The 26551-nt window shown below is 58.9% G+C and overlaps 1 protein-coding gene and 1 pseudogene across 3 annotated transcripts in view; both read right to left on the reverse strand.

Annotated features, from left to right (window-relative positions):
• Positions 1-253: 253 nt before the first annotated feature.
• On the reverse strand, positions 254-1838 carry LOC132415891 (small ribosomal subunit protein eS6-like; annotated as a pseudogene).
• A 4798-nt stretch (positions 1839-6636) lies between these two features.
• Positions 6637-26551, reverse strand: part of ANKRD11 (ankyrin repeat domain containing 11) — a 171841-nt gene continuing 151926 nt past the window's right edge. For 2 of the 3 annotated variants that reach the window (XM_059999151.1, XM_059999152.1), the window contains exons 5-13: positions 24295-24465; positions 23978-24181; positions 23145-23287; positions 20442-20589; positions 13661-20121; positions 11390-11488; positions 11175-11318; positions 9771-9863; positions 6640-7813 (exon numbers count right to left, since the gene is read on the reverse strand). In XM_059999151.1, coding sequence (XP_059855134.1) covers positions 7628-7813; positions 9771-9863; positions 11175-11318; positions 11390-11488; positions 13661-20121; positions 20442-20589; positions 23145-23287; positions 23978-24181; positions 24295-24465 — 7649 coding nt within the window. In that variant the 3' untranslated portion in view covers positions 6640-7627. Of the gene's footprint in view, positions 7814-9770; positions 9864-11174; positions 11319-11389; positions 11489-13660; positions 20122-20441; positions 20590-23144; positions 23288-23977; positions 24182-24294; positions 24466-24885; positions 24983-26551 lie in introns of all 3 variants that reach the window. The other variant, XM_059999153.1, reaches the window with a different exon arrangement.

The following is a 26551-nucleotide window of genomic DNA, read 5'->3' on the forward strand; positions in this document are numbered from 1 at the left end:
GCACAAGCTTCTCATTGCAGTGGCTTCTCTTGTTGCAGAGCACAGGCTCTAGGCATGCGGGCTTCAGTAGTTATGGCACGTGGGCTCAGTAGTTGTGGCCCGTGGGCTCTAGAGCACAGGCTCAGTAGTTGTGGCACACGGACTTAGTTGCTCCGCGGCATGTGGGATCTTCCCGGACCAGGGCTCAAACCCGTGTCCCTTGCATTGGCACGCGGATTCTTAACCACTGCACCAGCAGGGAAGTCCGAACATCTCATTTTTGACTGGACTCAGAGGTAGAAGCTCTGAGAGAGGACAGCCTCCATCTCTTGACAATCTGTTCCTGGCATTTTTCTTTGGCCTTCTTCATTCTCTTGGCAAAGAGTTTAGCATATTCTGCAGTCTCTGCCTTAGTTTTCCTAGAATGCTGTTTCTTCAGAGCAATACACCGACATTTGTGTTGCAGAACACATGGAGTAAAAAGACACTGAATCTTGTGTGCTTTGGTCCTAGATTTCTTACCTTTGTTTAGGGGTTTCTCACAACATACTGGTGGACATCATCTTTGGAGAGACTGAAAAGTTTGTGGATTCTGCTAGCTTTTTTAATTTATTGATTTTTTATTTTTTGGCTGTCTTGGGTCTTCATTGCTGCACGTCGGCTTTCTCTAGTTGTGGCGAGTGGGGGCTACTCTTTGTTGTGGTGCGTGGGCTTCTCATTGAGGTGGCTTCTCTTGTTGTGGAGCACGGGGTCTAGGTGTGTGGGCTTCAGTAGTTGCAGCACGTGGGCTCAGTAGTTGTGGCTCATGGGCTCTAGGCACGTGGGCTTCAGTAGTTGCGGCACGTGGGCTCAGTAGTTGTGGCTCGGGGGCTTAGTTGCTCCGAGGCATGTGGGATCTTCCTGGCCCAGGGCTCGAACCTGTGTCCCAAGCGTTGGCAGGCGGCTTCTTTTTTTTTTTGTGGTACACGGGCCTCTCACTGTTGTGGCCTCTTCCATTGTGGAGCACAGGCTCCGGATGTGCAGGCTCAGCGGCCATGGCTCACGGGCCCAGCCGCTCTGCGGCATGTGGGATCCTCCCAGACTGGGGCATGAACCCGCATCCCCTGCATCGGCAGGCAGATTCCCAACCACTGTGCCACCAGGGAAGCCCCAGGCAGGCGGATTCTTAACCACTGAGCCACCAGGGAAGTCCCTCTGCTTGCTCTTTGGGGTCCCAGGCGATGAGGCACAGTAGTATCGGTGAGTCTGGTAATATTTTTCTCCCTTTTTCTTATGAAGACCAAATTGAGACCACTCAGATTGGCATCCACAGTGCAACCCCAGATTTGTGAATTCTTTCTCCAGTTCTCCAGTTCTCCTTGGTCTGTAACAGGAATGTCCCTTATTCAGTAGCAGGTGTATGCAGCCATGGGTTAAGACACCCTGCTTTATGGGGAAACCCTGTTTGTCATTCCCACCACTGATTCGGACCACATAACCCTTCCATTCTTCACCCAGAGTGTCAGCAGCCACTTCTCTGGCCATAGGATTCTCATAAAAGGTACGAAGTTTTCATTCATCATCCACTTCAGTGAGTTTCTGGCAGCCAGTGGCCAGGAAGGAAATCTTCAGCTTCATCCTTAAGTGGCCGGCTGCACCCAAGGCACCACGTGAAAGAGCTCATTTCTTCTTCTGTGGTTAATCGCTAGTTGCATGCCATTGTGGTCAGAGAAGATGCTTGATAGAATTTCTATACTCTGAAATTTGTTGAAGCTTATCTTGTGCCCTCGTATGTGGTCGGTCCTGTATAATGTTCCATGTGCCCTGAAAGGAATGTGTATTCTGGTTGTTTTGGGTGTAATGTCAGTTAAGTCTTACTGTTCTGTTGTATCATTGGGGATCTCTCTTGCCTCACTGATTCTCTGTCTAGAGGCCCTGAGTGGGGCCTCAATACTATTATTGTATCCCTGTCAGTTTCTGTCTTTATGTCTGAAATTTGTTTTGCGTATTTGAGTGCTCCTATATAAGGAGCATATATGTTGACGAGTGTAATATCCTCTCCTTGTGTTCATCCTTTATTAGTATATAGCGTCCTTCTTTATCTTTCTTCATGGCTTTTGTTTTGAAGTCTATTTTGTCTGATATGAGTATTGCGACCCCCACTTTCTTGTCATTTGTTTTCATGAAATATCTTTTTCCATCCCCTTACTTTCAATCTGTGTGTGTCCTTTGCCCTAAAGTGGGTCTCCTGTAGGCAGCATATTGTAGGCTCTTTTTTTTTTTTTTTAATCCAATCTGCCACTCTGTGTCTTTTGATTGGAGCTTTTAGTCCATTGACATTTTAAGGTAATTATTGACAAGTTTTTGTTTCTCCTTTTGTGGTTTGATGGGTTTTTTTGGCCGTGCCATGTGGCTTGAGGGATGTTAGTTCCCCTACCAGGGACTGAACCCGGGCCCTTGGCAGTGAGAGCTCGGAGTCCTAAGGCACTGGACTGCCAGGGAATTCCCCGATGATTTTCTCTTGAATTATACTTACGTCCTCTTCTTTTTGGTTTTTGTGAGTCTATTGTATGTTTTTGATTTGTGGTTGCCCTGGTTTTCAAGTATGTTAACCCCTTCCTATATCTGCTTGCCCTAGACTGGTAGTCATATAGGCTCAAACACATTCTAGGAAATGAAAAAAAGTCTACATTTTCTTACTCTCCTCCCCCCACATTTTATGATTTTGACGTCCCTTTTTACATCTTCGTGTTCATCCTTTTGCTGTTCATTCTGGTTATCATTCAGTTTCACAGAAATTTTTTGATTTTTAAAAAATGTGTGTACTGGCTTATTTAAGTGATTTATTTTCCAATTGTGATTTTTCTCTTTCCTGTAGATTCTTAGTTCTGTTCTATTTAGAGAAGACCTTTCAGTATTTCCTTTAGGATAGGTTTAGTATTGCTGTATTCTTTTAGTTTTTGCTTGTCTGAGAAATTCTTTCTCTCTCCTTTATTCTAAATGATAATCTTGCTGGGTAGAATGTCCTAGGTTGCCGATTTTTCCCTTCCAGGACTTTGACTGTCTTGCCACTCCCTTCTGGCCCACAGCGTTTCCGCAGAGAAATCAGCTGATAGCCTCCTGGGGGTTCCCTTGTCACTAACTCTTTGTTTTTCTCTTGCTGCCTTTAGAATCCTCTCTTAATCTTTAACTTTTGCCATTTTTTTTTTGAAGATGTTGGGGGTAGGAGTTTATTAATTAATTTATTTTTGCTGTTGGGTCTTCGTTTCTGTGCGAGGGCTTTCTCTCTAGTTGTGGTAAGCGGGGGCCACTCTTCATCGCGGTGCATGGGCTCACTATCACGGCCTCTTGTTGCGAAGCACAGGCTCCAGACGCGCAGGCTGAGTTGTGGCTCACGGGCCCAGCTGCTCCGCGGCATGTGGAATCCTCCCAGACCAGGGCTCGAACCCATGTCCGCTGCATTGGCAGGCGGATTCTCAACCACTGCGCCACCAGGGCAGCCCACCTTCTGCCATTTTTACTGCAGTGTGTCTTGCTGTAGGTCTGTGTGGCTTTCCCTGCTTTGGGACCCCCTGTGCTTCCTCTACCTGGATATGTCTCCTTCTTTACATTTGGAAAGTTTTCAGCCGTCATTTCTTCAGATACATTTGTGGTGCCCTTTTCTCTTTCTTTCCATTCTGGAATCCCTATTATGTGTCGATTGGCACACTTTATATTCTCCTATAGGCCTCTTATATTGCTTTTTTTTTTCATTTGGCTTTCTGCTTTTCTGATTGGGTCATTTCCTCATTTCCATTGGTCTACCTTCACTTATTCATTCTTCTGCATTATTAATTCTGCTGTTCATTGCCTTTAGCTCAGCTTTTGTCTCTGCTAATGAGTTTTCTAATTTTTTTGGGTACCCTTCAGAGTTTGTTTCTTTTTTATAGTATTCTGCATTTCTGTCGATAGCCTTTCTTTTTTTTTAAAAAATGTATTTATTTATTTATGGCTACATTGGGTCTTTGTTGCTGCGCGCAGGCTTTCTCTAGTTGCGGCGAGCGAGGGCTACTGTTCATTGCGGTGTGCAGGCTCCTCATTGCGGTGGCTTCTCTTGTTGCAGAGCGTGGGCTCTAGGCACGTGGGCTTCAGTAGTTGTGGTGCATGGGCTTCAGCAGTTGTGGCTTGCGGGCTCTAGAGCGCAGGCTCAGTAGCTGTGGCCCACGGGCTTGGGTGCTCCGTGGCATGTGGGATCTTCCCGGACCAGGGCTTGAACCTGTGTCCCCTGCATTGGCAGGCGGATTCTTAACCACTGCGCCACCAGGGAAGTCCCCGATAGCCTTTCTTAATTCCTTACTTTCCTTTTTGAACTCAGTGTCTGTTGGAGCGAGGCGGTCTGTGTTGTTTCTTGCAGCAGAATTCTCTTGGTCTTTTAACTGGAGTGGTTCCTCTTCTTATTTCTCTTACTCTGTGCGTTTAGGAGAAACAATTGTCAGCTGTGGTTTTGGAGGGCTGTTGACACGTGGGGGCATCCCTGTGTAGCTCTCGTGGGTTTAATATATTTGGTACCAGGGCTGCTCTTGGTATGGACGCCTGTCAGCTCTTTCCTCAGTGTGTGCTGGTGGTTAATCCCCTTGCTAGGGGTGTGCAGATGTGGCGGCTGGTGGCCAGTCCTGGGTTTCTCGACAGTGGTGGCAGCCTAGGCACACCCCGGGAGTATGCGACGGGAGTGGAGGTGGCTCACGACGCCTCCTGGAGCCCGTGCAGTTGGCGATCACACACGCAGGGGAAAAGGCTATGATTGCAGGTCCCGCTTCCCCTCTCAGGCACCCCCCAAACAATGGTGCCCGGCCTCCAAGGCAACCCAGGCTTCCTCTGTGTACACCCTCAGTTGCAGTTGCACCAGATTGCAGCCCTACCACCCAGGCTGTCTCCACACAATCACCCCAAGTTTTCTCCCCAGGTCTGACCTCCGAGGCCTGAATTTCAGCACCCATTCCACCCCCCGCCCAGGTGACCACCGTTATATTTTCTGTCTCTCTGATTTTGACTACTCACAGTACCTCCTATAAGTGGAATTGTACAGTATTTGTCTTATTTCATTTAGCATAACGTCCTTACGGCTCATCCATGCTCTAGCATCTGTCAGTATGTATCAGGTATATACGCCACCTTTTCTTTATCCATTCATCTGTCAGTGGATAGCTGGGTTTGTTCCATGTTGTAGCCGTTGTGAATAGTGCTGTGATGAACGTGGGCCGTACAAGTATGTCTCTGAGACCCTGGTTTCAATTCCTTTGGGTATGTACCCAGAAGGGGGATTGCCAGATCCCATGGTAAGTATACTTGATGAACCTCCATACTGTTCTCCATAGTGGCTGTACCATTGTACGTTCCCACCAGCAGTGCACGGGGGTTCCAAATTCTCCACACCCTCCCCAGGTGCTTGTTGTTTTCTGTTGGTGTTGTTGTTAGTAGCCATCCTAATGAGTGTCGGGGTATCTCATTGTGGTTCTCATCTGCATTTCCCTAGTGATTAGTGATGTTGAGCATTTGTTCATGAGCTTATTGACCACTTGTGTATCTTCTGTGGGGAAAGGACTATTCAAGTCCTTTGCCCATTTTTGAAATTTTTTTTTTTTTTTGCAGTTGAGTTTTACGGGTTCTCTCTTTATATCCTGGATACTAATCCCTTTTTGTTCTCTGGGGCCCACCACTGCACAGCCATGTGACGAGAGCATCTGTGCCGTTGTCTCTCATGGCAGGAAGTCCCCACGCAGAGCCAGGAAAGGGACGTCATGATGTCACAATGTCATTGTGGTGTAGACGTGCCAGAGCATGGGGTACACCTCCAGACGCGCTTGCTGCAGCAGGACCAGCACCTACAACGGGCGGGACCTCTCTGAGTGCAGGGTCTCTGCGGGGTGGCCTGAAGTTGCTGACGCCAGGATGTGCCCGATGAACAGGTGCGACCGAATTCATGCTGTTTAGAAAGACGCTGGGCAGTGCAGGCTCTGGCCCCGCCCCAGGGTCACTCGAGGTGGGACTGGCCGGGGCGGTGGGGGGCAGGGATTCGCACAAAGGGGAATGCAGAGTCGGGGCGTCTCTGAGGCAGAAACCGAGAGCTTGGGTCGGGCCAGGCAGCCCAGAAAGAGGAAACCACCTCCAGCTGGTCTGGGGCACCGTCAAGGCTGCTCTGTGAGGCATGCTGCTGGCACAGGGCTGGGTTCTCACTCCCAAGTGGGGTCACGTCTGCAGCTCCCGCCTGTGCCAGGTACAGGAAGCACGGGGGAGGGAGCGGGGTGCCCGAGGACTCCAGCAAGGGCTAGGGCCACCCCTGACCCCCTGCCTGGCCCTGCAGCCTCCACCCCTTGCCCTCCAGCTCGAGCCAGCCGTTGGACGGGAATTGTGGATGGAGCAGGCAGGACGGATGCCTCTGCTCAGAAGGGGCCCCTGGCCTGGCCCTGTGCGCACCCCCCTCAGAGAAGAGCACAGACCCCAGGTCACGCTGGGCTCAGATCTCTGACTCCTGCCCCGCGAGCCGGTTTTCAGGCGCAACACACATTCCGGGTGGGGACTCCCACGTGGCAGCCCCACGGGGAGTCGGGAGACAGTGGTCCCTCCGTAGCCGTGCCACCCAGGGGACCTGCTGCCCCAGCACATGCCCCGCCCGTCTCCTGCCCGCTCTGATGGGCCCTGGGAAAGAGCCTCTGGGTAACCCGTGCTGTCCCGGCCAGCAGCCCCAGTCGTCCGTTGAGTGGAGGGCAGGAAAGCCGGGGGTGAGTATATTTGTTTCAAAATTATAAGCTACTCATTTGGTAGGAAAAAAAGTGGAAGACAGTGGGATTTCCAGGGCGGGAACCCTCCCCTCACAGCCACGTCCACCCTCCTGAGGGGGCTGTCGTGTACAAAGAGCATTTAATTAATTTATTTATTTCTTTACACATAACTGAAGTGATGTTACAGTACATAAGTTATTTACAACTGTGCAGTAATGTGTTGCAAAATAAATTATCTAGAAGGCAGCAAAAGTACGTTGTGAACGTGTATAAAACTGTACAGCGCTGACGGGTACACTTTTTATATGATTATTGGCTCTGTAGTGTTTCAAGTTATGTTCTCAGAAAGAGAAACAAAATGCCCAAGATTAAAGGAAAAAATATACAAACCACGTGGATTTGACTCCATTAAAAACACAACCCGGAGTCCTGCCTGCGTGTCCCTGTGAGGCGGGCGGGCGGCGCAGCCAGGCCCTCACCCGGCCCAGCGTCCCAGCCCAGATCTCGGGCTGGCACCGTCGGCAGCTTCGTGGCGACAGGACGGCTGCCGGCCCGAAGCTCTCCCCACCCTCTGACCCGGAGGCCGCTGTTGGTGAGGGGTGGACGCCTTAACTTTTATTCTCTTTAGTCGATCAGAAATGAAACAAGGAATTTAAAAAAACGCTCTCCATCCTGCAGCTCCTGAGATGCCTGTGCAGCCGCCGGAAAAGAGCCTGAGGCTGCCGTGTCCGTGCCCGCGGTCCCCGGCTCTGCGTCCTCCCGCGGCGGCGGGTGTGAGAGAGCCGCGCGCCAGAGGCGCAGCGTGGGCTTCTCCCTGGATGTCCCCACCGGGGACGTGGTCTCCTTCCACCGCCCGGACTCGGCGGCGGACTGGGGGGCTCGCCTGTGACCCGGGCAGCTGTCCCACCGCGTCAGGCCGGAAGGAGCACGAAGTCGTCGTTGACGTCGACCATGGGCACGTAGAAGGACGGCACCTCGTTCACACACAGGGACTTGTGCCCGGCGGGGTCCAGCTCCTGCACCTTCAGCTGCCACTCCATCCTCTGCACAGCGTTGAGGGCCGCGGCCTCGTGCTGCTGCCGCATCAGGAGACACGTCTACGCGGGAAACGCAGCAGGTGAGGGGAGGGGAGGCAAGACCCCGGCCGCCCCCCGCACCCATTCCCCCTGCCGCAGCGCCTCCCGGGAGGTCGGGGCGGGGGACCCTTTCGCGCTCTGGCCTCAGGACGACCTCTTGCGTCTGGGTCTCGTCCTGCGCGGTGAGTGGCCTTGCTGACCACACGGGGGTCTGTCCATCATCCCTGCTCCGTGCCCCCACCCTGGGGGTTTCAGCACAGCCTCTAGTCAGAACTCATAATAGCTTTGCTCTTCTGTTTTCATTTTCCATTTATCTTATTTATGGTTGGTGACATTGGCTTCATTTGCACTCACAGTGGAAATTACGCCTTTTAGAAATGCACTTAGTTTTTAAAAATTAATGTTCACGTGTTTACTTTTAAGCGGGTACTAAGTAAGGTAAACAGTTATACTACTACAGGCGTGCTCTGTATTTCATGCTGAGAAGGGAGAATGTTGAAACTGAAATAATGACGGTACCTGGGTTACCAACAGCACGTGGGGGGGGGGCGGCGTTTGGGGTACAAGGCAGGTGACACAGAGCACAGCGGGCGAAAAGACCAGCCTTCATGTGGACAGAGTTAACGGCGTGACAGTGTGCAGGAAGATCATCTTATTTTCTTCGACGTGCACACAAGCATGTAGGGCCAGGTATCACAATTTCTGATTTGCTTAAAATAGTTCAGCTAAAAAAAGTGTTCTGGAAACAAGCCCCACAGGCCCCAGCGGCCAGCCGTGTCCTCCTCGGCACGCCTGGGCCGCTTGTCATCCTCAGGGAGGCTTGAACAAAGGCGTGGCAGCTCAGACACCCTCAGGAGTCCAGCTGCTTTCATCTAATTTAGAGCGTTCTTGACTAGAATTGTACGTACCCCTGAGTTTTCAGTTACTAAAATGAAATTGTTTGTTGGGCTAAACCCCTGAAACATGACCAGCATGTCCGGAGAGTTGTCCCAGGGCTGCAGGAACTGAGGGTGGGCAGCCTGACTCCTGAATAGGACCTCGTCCACCCTGTGCTCTGAGACTTCGTGCCCCTGCGCTCTCCGTGCTTCACCAATTCCTTTTTCTATTTTTCTTATTGGTTTGTAAGTTCTTGGCACATTAAGGAAATGAGACTTAACGTTGTCTTTGTAATGTACCAAATCTAACTTTACTTCGGTCAGAAATTTTTTCTCTCTTGTAAGTTTCCCGTGCAGCTCCCTTCAGGCTGGCTGGTGGTGGGAGGAGTGACCGTGGGACCCCCGAACGGTCACCTTTGCAGCTTGTTAGAAACACGGCCTGGACCCGGCCTCAGCTGGGCCTGAACGCCCTGTAGGCTGGTTCCTCTCTGCTCTGGCCTCTGGCCTCCTGGCCGCCCCTCTGGGTGCGCTGCCGCAGTGCCGGAGGCAGGGTCACTGAGGCAAGGGGTGAGGCTGGCAGCCCAGCGTGGGAGCCTGGGTCACGCCTCCATCAGCTCCACGCAGCAGGCCCTGCCTCCTGGGGCTTCCCGGTGGTGCCGGCTTCTAGGTGTTAATTCTGTAACGGGCACGTCACTGCCGGTCAGTGTTCACGGGGGACCCCGGGTGCAACCCTCGCACCTGCAGACAAGGACTTGCTTCTTACTTGCTAATCTCTCTCTATCTCCCCCCCATCCTCTGCCCGCTGCACTGGTCAGCACAGCCAGGGGCAGGGGTGATGGGTGGATGCTGTGACCTTTGAGGAGGGCTCAAGGTGGGGTCCCACAGAGGTCTGACCGCCAGCTGGTGACAGGAGCTGCTCCCCGCACACCTGGACAGGAGGGAAGACACTCTAAGAGGCAACATGGGGGCGGGGAGGCCTCAGCTCCCTCACTGCCAGCTGGGCTCAGAGCGAGTCTGAAGCTGCCTCTTCCGAACACGGCCCTGCCGCCCCCGCCCAGAAGAGCCCTGGCCCCGCCGCCGCCGCCGCCGCCGCAGGGGCTCACCTTCATGCGGTCATACTTGTCGTCCACGTCCTGCAGCCAGGAGATGAACTGGCGGGCGTTGAACCTGTCCCGCACTGACTTGTTCTCATCACCCTGGCGGGAGAGTGAAGCACGTGTGGGCGTCCGGGAGGGGTGGGCCTGGCACGCCAAGCCCCGGGTCCCCCAGTCAAGGGCTCCCTCCCCCACCAGCTCTCCACGCCGTCCGTGGGGGGAGCTGCCCTGTGGTGACTCGGGACCCCGGCGGCGCCTTCAGGCTCCCCTCCGTCTCCTGGGGAGGCCCCAGGGCGAGCCGGCGAGGGTAAAAAGCGGCAGTGACTTTTCCTTTGACAGAATGTCTGCGAGGCCTGGGGTGGCTGCAGGCCGCCCACGGTGGACTGTGGTTTACAGGCAGGGCAGCCTCGGGAGCAGTAGGTCCCCACAGGCTCTTGCCGGCTGGGTTTGCAGGGCCTCCCGGGTCTCGGGGCAGGAAAGTCTCCCTCTCGCCCAGCCACACGCAACCACCTGCCTGGGGAAAGCCCAGGCCCCCACTACAAAGGGGCTTGAGGGGAGGAGGCTGCAGCCTGAGAGTCCTGTCTGTCTCCGTGACATTCAGAGGAAACCCAGCAATCCCTTGAAGGTGAGCAGATTCTTTTTTCTTTCAGATGCAAAAATCAAAAAAAGCAAAGCTTCCACCCAATCCCTAAAATACTTTGTGGACAAATGTTTTTACTTCAGGGAAAATTCGTTGCTGTGCGTAGTACGTTCAAGTAGAAACTTAAAGAGGTATCCTTAAAGGTTACGTGTGAGGACTCTTTAACGCACTAGAAAGAAATCAGGTTTAACTGAACCACCGTACGTCACCATGCGGCCAACTTGGGAATGCTGCTCAGACACCCAGGGGTCATGTGACCCACCTGTGGGCCTGGGGTCACTAGGGGCCTCCGTCAGGAGGGAACTCGGCACCGAGGCCTGGCCCAGAATGGCGCGCTCTGGGCTGAGAGTCGCAGTGGCTGCGGGGAGGACGGGAATCGACTTGCTTTCTGCACATTTTAGATCTCCCGGGTGTCAGCCGACGGGTGCGGCCCTCAGGAGCACAGGTGCCACAGGGACGGCGCTCAGCTGGGGAAGGGTGTGTGACCTCATGGGACAAACACAGCCCTGGGGGCAGAAGGAGGCGGGCTGGACTCTGGTGGACAGACGAGGCACACCGTGTGTCCAATTGCTGGGCGCGCCCTGGGCCCGCGTGCCCATCGGGGGCAGCAGCCCTGTGGTCCCCAGCGTGACAGCCTCTCTGGGGCCTTCGGTGAGGAAACCCTGGTGCAGCAGCTCCAGCCGCTGCGCGGGCAGACCGCACATGAGTCTCCAGGGGCCCGTGACCCCAGCGCCGCTCCAGCCCCCCGCAAGCCCTCTCACCCGGACGCCCACCTGGCTCTCGAGCGGCATGTTGTACACCTCCGAGTCCAGCAGCATGGTGCAGGCGCTGAACGGCACCGCCTGGTTCGCGATGGTCCTCGCCGCCCGGCAGTGAACCCGCAGGATCTCCTGTTCGCAGGAGACGATCAGCTTCTCCTGGAAGAGAGGGGCTGGTGAGCTGAGAGCCACCCGGGCCGGGCGCCCTGGGCCCGCGGCTGCCCGCTTACCCGCTCGATGCTGTGCTGCAGGCGCAGCTTCCCACGCACGGCCTCCTGCTGCTTGAACAGCTCCTTCAGGGGCTCCGCCAGGGAGGGAGGGGGCGCGATCTGCGGTCACAGGGGGAGACGGGGGTCAGCGGGGGCCGTGAATCACCCCAGCCGCCCCACTTGCAGGAGTCACCCCAGAGACCACGGTCCCATGAAGACGCGGACGCGCTGGGGGATGCCTGTCCCCAAGAGTAGGTGAGCGAGCACCCGTCCCCTGCGTGTGGCTGGGAGGAGGGCGGCCGGGGAGGGAGCAGCAGAGGTGGGGGAGGCGAGGGAAGCTAAGAACGGAGGGCATCTGCACCTTGGCCCTTGCGCAGCCAAGAGGGGATGGAGGAGGGGCAGGGTGTCCTCTGTTTACCGCAGGCTTCACGCACCCTGAGACCCACTGGGACACAGCTGCCCAGAAGCCACACGAACAGGACAACTGGGCCCGCCCCTCTTCCCAGGGCGTCAGTGAGGGAGAGGGCTCGCCGGGGCACTACCCCCGGGTGCCGGAGGCCCCCCCTGAAGCCAGAAGGGCGCTTCTCCCAGGAGAAGAAACCGGTGCTTCCGAAACACACAGGAAGCGTGTCACAACAGCACCAGATACGGGCTGGAGCCTCTCGTGGGGCCAGGAAGCAAGAGCGTGTTCAGGAAGCACGGGACTGCCGAGGAGCCCCTCCCTGGTGGCCGAGGCCAAGTAGGGTGCAGTGGCTCATGTGGCCACGACCTCGGGCTGGAGGGGAGGAATAATGCCCACGGTACAGTGGCCGCCACAGACAAGACCCTCGGAGGGGCTGGACTCGAGGCCCAAGCTCAAGGTACATGCTCTCTTCCAACTTTTCGGTCCAAAATTCTCAAAGCCCGAGATGAAGCCACCCAGCCGGGTCTCTGGCTGCACGTCCTGCCCATCACGCCCCGGGGGCCCAGGGCGCCGGCCTCCCCTTGCCTCTTGGGCGCCTGCGCTGGTCTCTGTATAGGGGTCTTGTTTGGGGCTGTTGTGGGTGTGGGAATGAGGCCTTTTCACCCTCCCCGGCTCCAGAGGGTGTGGGAATGAGGCCTTGGCCTGCCCTCACCCCCAACGGCCTGGGTCTGGCTGCGGGGCGACAGGCTGTGAACCGGAGCCCACCGCTAGAAAGGGCTGAGCTCCAAGAGACACACAGGTTGCTGCGGGGTGAACTCGGGTGGCGGGGGTCCAGGGGGAGGCAGGAGCGCGGCTTTCTCTCTAGTTTCCAAATGTTCTAGGTGGCCACGGTGCTGTTTGTCTAAATTTTAGTTACTGAAACCAAACAGCAGCAAAGTCTCACTGACCGGGGATCCCAGGCCAGGTTCCCCTGCATCCAGTGCCTCGGGCTCCCCCTCTCGGCTCCACTTCCTGCCTGGGAACAGGCGGCGCAGGCCGAGGTCTGAGCGTAGGACGCATCCCGTGCAGCACCGACGACCGTTACGGGGGCTTCTCCCAGGCCCGAGAGACAGAACAAGCCGAAAGCTGGGCTTTTTTCCTCACGGGGGTGGGGGTGGGGTGGGCTGGTCAAAAAATGAGGCAAGTCCGCCACACAGGTGTGGATGGGCAGCACCTGGGCAGCACCGCGAAGCCTGGGGGCCGGGGCGGCTCTGGCTACCACTGAGCACAGGTGGCCGAGATCAGCTTTACTGGCCGCGACGCCTATGCCTGCTGCCTGGGGGGGGCGGGCGGGGCAGCAGCATGTGGAGGATGCGCGCTCCCCGCGTGGCTTCCTTCATGTGGCAGGACCTGCCAACGGCCCGCGTCTGGGCGTGAAGAGGGGGTGGGGTGTGTGCGGCGGGGCTCGGACAGGTCACGTCTGCACAGACGTGGGGCGAACCACCAGGGGACGGGGCACGCGAACAGACGGCCGAGAGGCGGGGCGTGGGCCTGACTGGGCAGGTGGGGAAGCCCAGAAACCCAAGGAAGGACCTGCTCTGAGGAGGCAGGAGAGGGGCCCTCAGGCCTCTAGGGGAAAAGGTCTGGGCTCTGGCCTTGGGTTGGCACCGTGGGGCCGCTGGGGGCCAGGGTTGGAGTCTGGGGAGCCCTCGGGTTGTTTAAGGGGATGGAGGGGACACTGAACCAGAGAGGGAGCCAGGCGCGCCCCACGTGGGTGGAGCCTGGGTCAGCCGAGGTCCAAGCGCGCGGACTGGGTGGGAGCCGCCATGGGGCAGACGGGGAATGACGGGGAGGACGGCGCAGCGGGTCCTGGGCCTGGGGGGCGGCCCCCCCCCCGGGCAGGCACTCACCACGGGGATGTGCAGCTTGCTGAGGGGCTTGCCGTCCAAGAGGTAGGAGCCGGTGTAGGTGACGTACTCGGCGTAGCACTGGGGCGCCTGCGGGCTGATGTAGCAGAGGATCTTGCGCTTCTCCTCAATCTTCTTCCTGATCTGCAGGTACTCGAAGTACGGGTTGGACCTGTCGCTGTGGTAAGGCTCGATGTCGTCCAGCTTGATGGCGTCCACGATGGCAGCCAGCGTCTGCTGGATCACCTCCCGCGTCTGACGCGTGGACGTGTGCATCTGCTGGGCCAGCTGCTGGCTGGAGCGCTGGAAGCGGCGCTTGCGCGGGTGCTGGGCCTGGGGGTCGTCGTCCTCAGAGCCGCGGCCCTTGGCCCTGGGGGTGGGCACGGCCGCAGCCTCCTTCTCGGTGGGCGGCGAGCTCTGCTTCTGCTGGTTGGCCAGCATCTGGGCCCGGGTCCTGGTCATGCGCTGGGGGATCTCCTCCACCTTGGGCGCCTTTGGGGCTTCGGCTGTCGGTTTGGGTTCCGGTTCGGGGGCTTCAGCCTGGACGCCGTCCGGAGGCCCCTCGAGCCCGGCACTGTCCTGGGGGCCGGCCCCATCCGCTGCGCGGGCCTGGGCCGAGCCGTCCCCGGGGGCGTCAGGAGCACTGTGGGGCGTGGCCAAGGGGTCTGGGCCCTCGGCCTGCTCGTCCCCACTCCCCGGTGGATGCTGCTCTGAGGGGGCTGGCGTGGGCCCAGAGCCAGGGTCGGAGTCCTCGGGGGCCCTCCCCTCCGGCCCGGCCCCGGCCTCCACTGTGGCCTCGGGCAGCGCGACTGGCTTCGGCTCCTCTGGGCGCTCGGGCGCAGGCTCGGCTGTGAGCCGGGCGGCCACCTGGTCAGGAGGCAGCACCCGCTGTTCGTCAGCAGCTCCCACAGGGACGTCCCCGCCGCTCGGGAGCGCGGGGGTGTTGTCCAGAGGAACGAGAGGACTCTCTTCCACAGGCTCTGCTTCGGCATCGGAAACATCCTTCGTCTGGAGAGGAAGCTCCGGCAGCGAGAAAGGCCCCAGGTCGAGGTCATCCTCGGTGGCGGGGAAGGCACCGGGCCAGGGCACCGGCTCCACCTGGCCGAGGGCAGACAGGTTATGACCACTTTCCAGGAAGTTATTCTCCAGGGGACCCAGGGCCTCCACCTGAGCCACGGCCGTCACACACGCAGACTCGGGGGGTGCGTCGGGGGGCGCTTCCGGAAGGGACTTGCAGTTACTGAAGAAGGACTCCAGCCTGGAGGGAGGGGCGAACGCGGCTGGCTCTTCTGAAGCAGAGACCGCGGCCGGGACTGCTTCCCCGGCCTCGTCCTTGACTTCCAGTCCCGGCTCGGGGACCGACAGAGGGTATGAGACGGGCGACACCGGGTAAGGGGGCTCCGAGTGGAGAGACTCGGCAGGGCAGAAATGTTTCGGGGACTCCGGGAATCTCTGTGGGGACTTCAGCAGGAGGTCCGACCCCACAGGCCAGCTGGCCGGGTTTTCGGGGGTGCCCCCGATGAGGCCAGAGGGGAGGCCCTGCTCCACGGTGGCGGGGTGTGCCCACTCGACCGGCTCCTCTGTGATGACGGTGCTGAAAGGGCCCTCGTCCAGGGGCTCCAGGAAGCTGGGCTCCGGGGGGATGATGGCCGCGGTGGCCTGCTGGTCCTCCGTGGCATCCAGGGGAATGCCAAGGTCAGGGGGAAGGGCCCCCTCCATGGACGGGGCCAAGAGCTCGTCTCTGTGTGAAGGGGGGGACTTTGTTGGTAAGCCGGAGAAGGCGCCCTCTGGGGAGGGGGTGATGTTGGCTGCGGCCGCAGGCGGGCAGTGCAAGGCGTCCGCTTTGGGGGAGGGGATGCCATAGTCCGGGGAGTAATACCCCGGAGACAGGCAGGCGAACTTCTCAGTGGGTGCTGGGGGCCCCGGGGCCTTGTCCTCCGGGTGCTGCCCCGGCGAGCTGTAGCTGGGCGCCGCAGGGACGCTCTGCTGTCTGAACAGCTTGTCCCCAAGTCCGAACTCTTCCTCAGGGGTCCTCCTGATGTCCACAGACACCGAGCGGTAAAGGTTCGCGCACAGCGGCCTCGTAGGTGTCTGGCCCGGTGTTTCTGAAGTCCCGCTGGCGGCCACGGAGAACCTGTCAAAGAAGGAGGGCGAGCAGGCGCTGGCGGACGTGCTGGACACGGGCTGGGGGTCTGTGCAGTCGAACATGAGGTCGGGGTAGTCATCGGCGCTGCAGGACGGGGTCCGGGGCGTGTGCATGGCCTCCTCGTAGCTGGGGCAGGACACCACCGAGGCGGGGGTGGGGACCCCGGTGGGCCGGCCGTGGTCCGGCCTGGGGGAAGCGGGCAAGACCTCTTTCATGTGGGGGCCTGCCAGCCAGTCTCGGGGGTCCACCGCGGGTCCCGGGTGGGGCTTATTCTCGGCAGCAGGGGCGGCAGGGGCTGACTCCTTGAGCTTCTTGTCCTTCAGGGCAGGGTCCAGCCCCAGCGGCTTCTTCGGCGGGCCGTCCAGGCCCTTCTTCCGCCCGTCCTCGGCGGGCCTGGCCTTGTCCTTGAGCTTGGGGTCACCAGACCGGTGGCGCAGCTTCTCCATCTGCTTCATCCTCTCCTTGTGCCGTTTGTGGCGCTCCTCGATCTCCAGGTCCTTCTGGGAGAGCATCCGCTCGAAGCTCGTCATCATCAGGTCCCCGTCGCCCAGGAGCTTCTCCCGCGGCCGGATGTCTTTCTTACCGGGGTCTCTAACCGGGAGGAGCTTGTCGTTCCCATTGCTCAGCTTTACGGGGTCGCCCTTGTCCTTCTCCAGATTCTCCTTGACCTTCTCCTTCAGCTTGGCCTCGCCAAGCTTCCCGCCCTCGTCCTTGGGCTTGTCTCGGAAGGAGCCGGGAGGGTTGTCCTTGTCCCTGGCCGCGGGCTTAAGCTCCTCCCGGTGGTGCCGCGGGGGCCCGTCCCCGTGCCGGTCCCGGTGCCGCTCCTTCTCGTCCCGCCACCGCTCCCGGTGCTTCTCCCGCCGCCTCTTCTCCTTCAGGAGGCTCACGGTGCTAGAGCCGTAAGGCCTCAGTTCCTTCTCTACCTTCTTGGGAGGTTCTCTTTCAGGATCATTTTTCTCCTTCTTTTCGGTAGAAAACAACTCGATGGTTTTCTCTAACTCGTCCTCTGCGTCGGCCTTGATGCCGTAGGAGAGGCCGTAAGCATCGGCCTCCAGGACCTCCTTCTCGTACTGGCCGCTGTCCTTCCGGCCGCCCGTGTCCTTGCAGTCGTCGCTCTTCTCCTTCTTCTCGGGCTTGTCCTTCCTGACCCGCTCTCGGTCATGGCTCTTCTTGGAGGAGGATGAGGCGTGCCGGTGCCGCTCCCTCTCCCGCGCCCGCTCCTCCGGGGGCTCCGGGAAGGGCGCCTCCAGGAGGGCGCCGAGGCCCGGGTCGTGGCCGCGGTCGGGGAAGCCGTCCGACGACGCGTCGCTGGCCTTGTCGTTGGAGTCCTCGCGCAAGTCCTGCAGCGCCGCCTCCTCCAGCCGCTCCAGCAGGCTCTTCTCCGCGTCGGTGCCCTTGCTCGCCTTTCTCTCGCGGCCCTGCTCCCGGTCCGGCCTCTCCCGGTGCCTGCTCTTGGCCTTGTCCTCCGCAGGGGGCCTCTTCTCCCCCTTCTCGGGGAGCCTCTGCTTGTTCCTCTTGTCCTGAGTGGAGTCCACCGACGCTCGGTCCTTCCTGTCCTTGTATTTTTCCGTGGACTCTCTGTCCTTCTTCTCTTTGTGCTTTTCCAAGGTTTTTTCTTTCTTGTCCTTCCCCCCGTCTGTGGCGCCCTTCTCCTTCTTCTTCTCTCTGATTTCTTTGTCTTTCTGCTTCTCCGCATGCTGCCTGTCGGCCGAGTGCTTCCGGTGCCTGTCGGGGGGGTGCGGCTCCCGCCCGTCCTCCCTCTCGGGGGGGCCATCCCCCCGCCCCTCGCCGGCCTCCCCGACTTTGAATCCGCTCGCCACATAATCATCTTTTTCATCTTCGCTTTCATCAGTGAATATGTCTGCAATGTACCAGCTTTTCTCTTTACCCTTCTTTTCATCTTTTTTTTCAGAGAAGTCCTCGGAGAGAATTCCGGGGAAAGCCTTCTCCCGTTTGTCTTTACCTTGGTCGAGAGATGCTTTTCTGTCTTTGTCTTTGCTATGCTTCTCCTTGGCGTCCTTTTTCTCTTTGAAACACTTATCAAGGTCTTTGTCCTTCTGACACTTCTCGAGCGTCAGTCTTTCGTTTCTGTCCTTGTCACTGGGCTTCTCTTTGTGCTTCTCCAGCTTTAGCCTCTCCTTCCTCTCCTTCTCTCTCGCCGGGTGGTGCCTCTCCCAGGGCTCCAGGCTCTTCCCGAAGTCGCAGTCGGGCCTGTCCTTGAAGACTCCCTCGCAGCCGCACTCCTTCAGGTCCTCCCTGTGCGCCTCCTCGGGCTTTGCACGGCCATCTCTCCGCTCCTTGGCGGCCTCGGGGGGCTCCTTCCTGTCCCGGCCGCCTTCCGCACACTCCCGCCTCCTCCTGTCCTTCTCGCAGAGGTAGCCGGGCACGGCCCTGTGCCTGTCGGCAGCGTGCTCTCTCCTCCGCTCCAAGCCCCGTTCCAGGCAGTCCCTGTCCTTCTTCCGAGAGAAGATGTCCCTGTCCGTGCGCTTCTCCCGGGCCTTGTTCTCCCGCCTCTTCTCCCTACTGTCCTCTTTCACCGTCTCCAGGATCAGCCTGGCCACAGACTCGCTCTTCATGTCCCTGTAGTCTGTCACTGCAGAGTCCCAGCTGTCTTCCCCTTTGAAATCGAAGGATGAATCTGACAAGTCAGAGAACCACCGATCCTGGTCATCAGAAAGACTAAACTTGGTGTCTTCGTTCTCCAGAAACTGACTTTTGTTACAATATTCATCAAAAGCAGACTCCTCCCTATACACTTTTTTGAGTTTTTCTTTATCTTTATCCTCTTTGAAGGTCTTCTCCCTCTCTTTTGAAATTTTATCCTCTTTAAAGTCATTCTTTTTCTCTAACTTGGAGGGCCTGTCTTTGGACTTCTTCTTTCTTTCCTCCTTGTAGAGCCTCAGCTTTTCCTCTTTTGGAGATTTTTCCTTCAGCAGCTTCTCCTTGTCGGCTTTGCTGCACCGGTCCTTCTCCTCCCGGAAGGCCCTGCCCCCGTCCTTGTTCAGCTCCCTGATTCTCTTGAGCGACTTCTCCTCTCTGGAGACCTTGATCATCTCGTCCTTGAAGAGCCACTCCTTCTCCTCCGCCTTCATTTTGCTGAGCTTCTCCTCCTTCTTACAGGGGTCTCTCTCGTGCTTCAGGCCTTTCAGCTTGCCCTCAGCCGGCACGTCGTCCAGGAGGATCGCCTTGTCTGCCCTCTGCTTGGAGTCCTCGTACTCGTAGGTGAAGCTCTTCAGCTTCAGCTCCTGGCTGACGGAGCACAGCCCCTTCTCCTTGCTTTTGTGTTTATGTTTCGTCTTGTGTTTCTTGACGACTTTGCCCTCCTTGTCCAGCTTGGGGATGGCGCCGTCCCCACCAGGATGGAAGGAGTTCTTCCTATCGGGCAGCGCGCCCTGCAGGCCGGCCCTCTTCCTGTGCTCCTGCCTCTTCCTGACCGGCTTCAGTGACTCCACGCTGGAGCCCTCGGAGGAGCCATCAGACTCGCTGCTCAGTCTCGTCCTCGTGGAGTCTGATAAGGAGCTGACCTCGGACCAGGCTGGAGAGGAGATGGTTTTCCAGTTGTCTGTCCGCCAGTGCTTGGCGTGCGGGTCCGCGTGGCTGGGGTTATGCTTCTGGGGGGCGGAGCTGCCGTGGGACGAGGTGGAGGAGGCGGACAGGGAGCTGAACAGGGCAGGGTCCTTCAGCACCAGCGGGGACTCCTTGAGGCAGCCGGGGCTCCCCGCCGAGCCCCCACCGTCCTCGCCGCTCTCTGAAGACTCGCTCTCGGACTCGGAGGAGCAGAACTTGTCGCTCCTCTTCCCAAACCGCACTTCTTTGCCCTTGATTTCTTTCTTTCGCTTCTTTTTCACTTTATTTTTCTCCTTCTGCTGCTTGCAGTTGGAAGGCTCCCGTGTCTTGTTACCAGGCAGCATCGTGTGAGCCGAGAGTCTCAGCTTCTCCCCGGTCCCCACGGCGACACCGACGTCCTCCTCGTCTGACGTGTCCGACAAGATGCGGTGAGACGCCTTCTTTGGTGCAATCGTGCTGTTTTTAGTGTAACTTTTCACTTCCATTTTGGGTATAGAAATAAAACTATTTGACTTAGTTTCCTTCCTGTAATCCTTTTTCAGCAAGTGTTTGTCGTCCACGGGAGGGATTCTGTCCTGCTCGTCGTCCTCGTCAAACTCATACTCATCCTTGACGGGGGTCACAGTTTTCTGGGGCTCCGGATTCTTAGTCTTGTGCTTCAGACCTTTCTCAAACTCGGAGTCCGTGTTATTGCCGTCGACTGAGCTGGAAGGTGCGAACGATGGGGCGTCGTCCTCCTCCTCGGAGCTCTCTGCGGGGACAGGGGAGAGGAGGTCAGAGGTGCTTCAGGCAGGGGCTGCGGGCACCTGGGGAGGGGAGGGGAAGGCGCCCGTCCAACAAGCGCGTCACCTGGCTTAGTTCAGGTTGAGGCTGGCCCCGGGCAGAGGGGCTACAGAGAGGTCTGCACAGACACGGGGCTGGAGACCCTGCACGGAAGCCCCCCATCCCGGCTCGTGGGGGACTCCTCACGGGCCAGAAGCTCCCGTCAGCAGCAGGCATCCAAGGAGGCTGCCGGGAGAGCCCTCCTGACCGCGGTGGCGCCACCTGCCCAGCCCGCCCCGCAGCACTGACCGGCCGAGCTCTCCTCACTGGACGTGTAGGTGCCCTTGCCCAGCAGCAGGTTCACCATGGTTGGGGAGCTGGCCACCTTGAGCGGCGTCTCGCCCTTCCTGTTGCTCTGCTGAGGGTTCCCTCCATACCGGAGCAGCAGCTTCACCACCTGCGGAGCAGTGAGAGGCCCGTCAGGGACCCTGAGAAACACAGAGCGGCCGCCACGCTGATGCGCAACTGCGGCCCCTTCACAGGGCCTGAGCACGACCAGGCCAAGGGGTGGAGGCTGTTCACGCTGCCCGCGAGGCCTCTCCCACCAAAGACCCACCACTCAAAACAGGCTGCTCCTCTCGAGCCGCCGGGTTCCTGCAACTTGCGGGGAAGGCTTTTATGGGGGGGGTGGGGGGTGGGGGCGGGGGCGTGTTACGCAGTACAGAAAACAAAGACCAAGCTTGTGCAAGCAGGTTTATTGCATGTTTGTTTATTGCAGGAAAGTAAGATCACCTGTCGCTAATCCGTGCCCAGGACCCACTGAACGCAGGGACAGCAGACCTCACTTTACTGCGCTTCAGATGCCGTGTTGCCTACAGACGGAGGGTCTGCGGCGACCCTACCCTGCACCCAGCAAGTCTACTGGCGCCATTTCCCCGACAGCATTTGCTCACTTGGTGTCTGTGTGTCACATTTTGGTAGTTCTCGCGGTATTTCAGACCCTGCACCAGCAAAAAGATCACGACTCCTGGAGCTTCAGGTGACAGTTACATTTTTTAGCAATAATGTGTTTCTTTTTTTTTTTTAAGGCCGCATGGCACAGCATGCAGGATCTTAGTTCTCTAACCAGGGATTGAACCCGTGTCCCCTGCAGCGGAAGCGTGCAGTCTTAACCACTGGACCGCCAGGGAAGTCCCGCAATAATGTATTTCTTAACAAAGGAGTGCAACTTGTTTATAGATACTGCTATTGCACACCTAACGGCAACTGTCCAGTGCAGACAACGTTCAGATGCACCAGGAAACCAAAGAGTTCTGTGTGACTCACTCCATCTCGATCCTCGCTTCACTCGGGTGGCCGGGGCGGAACCGACAGCCTCCCCCAGGTGCCTGGCAAACGGGACGGCGGCCTCCACTTCAGCCCGGGCTGCACGCAGGTGTACCTGGGTCTGCATGGCGGGAGCAGGACACTGCTTCCTGGGCAGGCGCTCCCCTGCCCTCTGGCAAATCACCACGGTGCTGGACAATCCTGGGGCCAGAGTCAGGGCTCTGGTCCCGTGTCCTTGCTGTCTGCCAGCCGACGAACACCCCAACTGCTTCAGGCCACCACGTTCCCTGGCTACGGCCCCTCCCTCTGAGACCAGCAACGCAGGTTAAGTCCCCTCAATGCCGTCCTCCCTCCGGCCGAGAAACGGTCTCTGCCGTATGCAGCCCCGAAGGCCACCAGCCCACCCGGACAGTCCTGGGTCACCTCCCATCTCCTGGCCCTCAGCCTTCTCCCCTCTGCAGAGCCCACACCTGAGGCCACGTGTCCATTGTCTCTCACTGCTCCCTAATAACAAGTTTAAAGACAGTTACACAAGCGGAGATTCAGGCGGCGGTCCTCTCCCTCCCAGCTCCATCACCTACCAGCCAGCCGGCCTCATTTCACCCATACCCCATACCTGCCCACTGCCCCGGGTATCTTTTTGTTTTTTAATTTTTGGCTGTGTCGTGTCTTAGCTGTGGCAGGCGGGACCTTTCGTTGCGGTGTGTGGGCTCTTCGTTGCGGTGCGTGGGCTTCTCTCTAGTTGCGGCGCGCGGGCTTAGTTGCCCCATGGCATGTGGGATCTTAGTTCCTTGACCAGGGATCAAACCTGCATCCCCTGCGTTGGAAGGCGGATTCTTAAGCACTGACCACCAGGGAAGTCCCTGCCTGCCCTGGTTTTTTTTAGCAAATCCCAGATATTTCATAAAGTTTTTCAGCATACTTCTTCTCTAAAACGGCTCTTAAAAAGCAGTAACAACGAAAACCCCATAATGCCATCGTCTTCCCTAAAACGTTAACTAATTCCTGACGTCAGCTCTGTAATCAGCACTCGGGTGTCCCAGGTGTCTCGGTATCCTGAGCTCAGAGCACCTCCCAATCTCTCCCTGCGCCAACGCGTCATTTTCACACTGGCCACACTGCCGGTTCCCTGACACCTTCCTACAGTGACCAGCGGGGCCGCCACGACAGACCAGATGCACTCAAACAGCTGCCACGTGTCCTCATCACGCACCACCCCAGCTCTGGCCAGGGGCCTCTTGGACAGTGTGGTGGTGACCGCAGCCAGGCCCTCACCTACACGTGCGGCTCCTGCATTGGACCTGAGGGGCCGTGCCCCAGGTGCTCGCGGCTCCTGGGCTGCTCACCCCATGTTGTCTACCCCCGTCCAGGCTGCCGGGTCTGGCGGCAGCACAGGGCCGAGGACAGGCAGAGCCCCCCTGCCTCTGGGTATGACCGCTCACCTCCTAATGGCTGACCACACCTGAGTGGCCAGAGCAGGGCGCTGACACACAAGCCACAGACGGCGCGAGAGGCCACCCAGGTGCTGACCCAGGGTGAGAAAGCTGGGCTGGGGGGGAGGCGGGGCCTGTCAAAGATTCACTTCCTGGTCACCCCGCACACAGGAAGGACAGAGAAACAGGTGGCTGCGGACCAGTGCACAGTCTAATGGCAGGCCTGCCGTGGGGTCTGCGGGGAGGCGCCCACCTTGTAGTGCCCATTGTTGGCGGCGTCGTGCAAGGGGGTGTCATCATCCAGGCCCTTGGTGTTCACCTCTGCGCCGGCGGCCAGCAGCTGCTTCGCGACATCGTAGTAGCCCCGGTTACAGGCCTCGTGCAGCGCAGTCCAGCCTGGAAACAGACACTCAGCACGTACGTGATTTAACCCTCAGGAAGGTCACTCCCGCTGCTGGGTGGCACTCAGGAAGCGCTAAGGACAGGACAGAGGCCTGGTGGGCACCCAGACTAGAAATGCCGAGTGGTCTTTACTTGGGCGCCTCTGGGTTGCTCGTGACCTCTAGCAGTTAACCTTACAGACTAAGAATCTGAGAGGGTGACGTGGCCCACCGAGCTGACAAGGGTACAGATCAATGAACACAGGGTCACAAGGGGCAGCCTCAGCCCAAGTCACCTGTCAACACACAGGGAGGATGTGCCCTGTCTGCAGACAGGGAAGCAGGCAGGGCGTGGCCACGGCCGCAGGTCTGGAAGGGCCTCCGTGAGCATGCGCTGAGGCCTCTCGGGGAGCAGCTGCTCACGTCGGCACGCACACAGAGCTGCCCCGTGGACAGATCCCAGGGATTTGGAAAAATGCAACTTAGGAAAATCGCTTTTTTTTTTCCTTTTAAAAAAAAAAAAAGGTGCTAAACTAGGTTTGGGTCCAACACCCAGGGCCGTGGGAAAACCTAGGATTCCACACAGGAAGGCCTCCTGGTCTCACCAACACTCCTCTCTCAGTGCACAGCTCTGGACACACAAAAAAGAGCAAATCATCCTACGTAAAAGGGGGTCTGCCCCACGGCCCTCCCTCCGGGCTCTCACCTGCGAAGTCCTTGACGTTGACGTCCGCCCCCTCGCTGATGAGCTCCTTGATACGCCGGGCGTCCCCCCGGATGGCCGCCCGGTGTAGGCGGGTCTCTCCACGCTCATTTCTCTTGTTCACTTTATCTTTGGTTTTTGAGGCAGAATTGGGCGTCCCCTTCTGACACACTGTCGACTGGGAGGGGTGCTTTGGTGTCGTGTCCACTGCAGGCCGAGGAGAGGATGGGCGGAGGTTACCGGGAGGGACCTGCGGGGCTGGGCCACCGTCCCAAAGGAGGGCCTCCCAGGCCCCAGGACCACCTGCCCCCAGGGCTCACCTGGGCTGTTGGCAGACTCCTCGGCCGTCATCTGCATGAGGAGAGCCACCTGCTGGCGCTCCGAGAGCGGGTAGCCGGCGCGGATCCCGGACAGCCCCATGCCGAACAGCAGCCCGGCCTTGCGGGCGACAGGCTCCTTCTTGATCCTCTTCCGCTCGGGACCCTGCTTCTCTGTGAGGCGTGGAGGAGAGAGGGGAGACTTCATGCCACGGAGCCCTCTGACTCCGGGGCCGCACAGCCTGCGGGGGAGGGGAGGGACAGCTGGCAGCACGCACGCTGCCCGTCGTCACCGCTTCCGGCAGTAGCTGTGCTGGGGACACGATTCCGACACCTCGTCACCAGCCACTGAAGCCAAGCCTGGCCCCCACCGACCGTCCACCGCTCCAGGTGCCTCCCCAGACCGTGCCCTGCGCGCCAGGCGGCGGGACGGACGACCCCGAGCCCCGGCTCACTCAGGACGGGCCTCGGTCTCGCAACTCCTAGTGTCTGTGGTCCAGGTCCTCCTCCCCACCCGCCTCCAGCGCTCAGCTGTAAGCGCGCACACGGCTTGGAGACCCGCGGGAGGCCGAGGCTGGCTGGGCGGTACCGTACCTTTCTTCTTGCTTCTAGGAGCCTCCATCTCATGCCATGGCGCTTCGAGGAGCGAACCAGCCTTGCAGTACCACGGCGTGGACTGAGCTGGAGGCATCTAAAGGCATCAACACAGAGCACTAACGAGATACGGCGCCGGCCCGGCGCCCCTCAGCCTCCTCACGACAAGCATACTGTGCTCCTCTGGCCCCTCACCTAACACCCTGCCGGCCTCAGGCAGAAACACTGCGCCGTGTCTTTCACAGGGGCAGGGGGGGCGGGGAGAAGAGACACCCCCCACTCCACGGACCAGGAGCCAAAAGCTCACCTTGCTCCACACTCACCCTCCTACTCACAGGAACTGGGGCTCCGTCGAGTCTCAGACCCCTCCCCTGCTGCCCTGTGTGCTCTGGGGAGCCCGGGGATGGGGGGGCCTAGGTCACGGGTGCGGACCACGGGGAGGGAAGCTGGGTCGCCACGGGGCCCGGGTGTCTGAGGGGCTCTCCCTGCCCTCCGCGTCCCCGGGCTGGGGCGACCTCTCCACTCCCACAACTACAACCCTGGGCTGCTCTCCACCTCAGGCCCCACAAGCGTGTCACGCTTTCCATTTTCTTACAAAGCGTTTTCTGTAAACAGTTATTTCCTTAAAAAGTACCTTAAACTGCCTTTTTAAAAACTGAAGTTGTGATCTGCTGACAACGGTGATCTGTGCATCTTAGGTGATGACCCCCGAGCACCACACGCCACCCCGCCAGCAACAACTGGTTTCTAACCAACGCACGAGGCATAGGCCCAAGCAAGGAGGAAACTCAGAAAGGACGCTCCTCAGGGGTGACCAAGGACCCCGCTCGCCTTCTCCCCCGCCCCCAATTCCCCCACGACCCGGCAAAAGCAGTGAGGAAAGGGCGGCACATGGCCCCGGCTCTTCGAGGAGGCCTCTGCACAGGGCACAGCTGGCACCCAGCAGCTTCAAGGAGCCCCGAGAAACGAAGCCACGCTGGGGCAGTGGCCGGACCTGGGCAGGAGCCTGGCTCAGAAGCTCTCCCACAGCTGAGCGCCACGCGGATGGGTCTGGGGGTCGGGGCAGGGGGAGGCCGTGGGGCCCTGCTCTGCCCAACCTCCTGGGAAGCACAGCCTGGCCTCAGACAATTGGGGTGTCTGGCCTCTCAGGGGCGGTGGAGACACGAAGCCCCCAGAGGAGAGGACGGAAGCAGGACCTCAGCGAAGCGCGTGACCCCGCGGCCTCCCGCGGGCTGTGGGCGGCACCTGCCGAGTACACTGGGTCACCTCGGGGGTGGAAGCAAGCAGCGCAGCCCCCTCTCCGCGGCGCACGGGTCTCCAGGACAGACGCGCCCGTGATTTAAGATGCCAGAGGAGCCCGGCAGAAGGGCCACAGCCACCTCTGTCTTCAAGTGACCGTGCAGCCAGTGGACGCCCAGGACCAGGGAGGTGCCTCGAGGGTCTTGCCTGCGCTGCTGTTGAGTGGCAGTGAAGAAGCAACTTCTACCCAGAGACTCTGATGTCGGCGGCAGAGCTGGGCCCTGTGGCACCGGCCTGTGGTCTCAGGAAGGGGCTGGGAGAGCTGTAAGGCTCAGGCAACCCCAGCACGAGTCCACACGTGCCCAGGGGCCCTGCTCACCCCACACGTGGAGGAGAACAGACTAACCCAACCCTCTGGTCTCCCCAG

The sequence above is a fragment of the Delphinus delphis genome, chromosome 20, assembly GCF_949987515.2.
Source record: "Delphinus delphis chromosome 20, mDelDel1.2, whole genome shotgun sequence".
NCBI classification, from domain to species: Eukaryota; Metazoa; Chordata; class Mammalia; order Artiodactyla; family Delphinidae; genus Delphinus; species Delphinus delphis.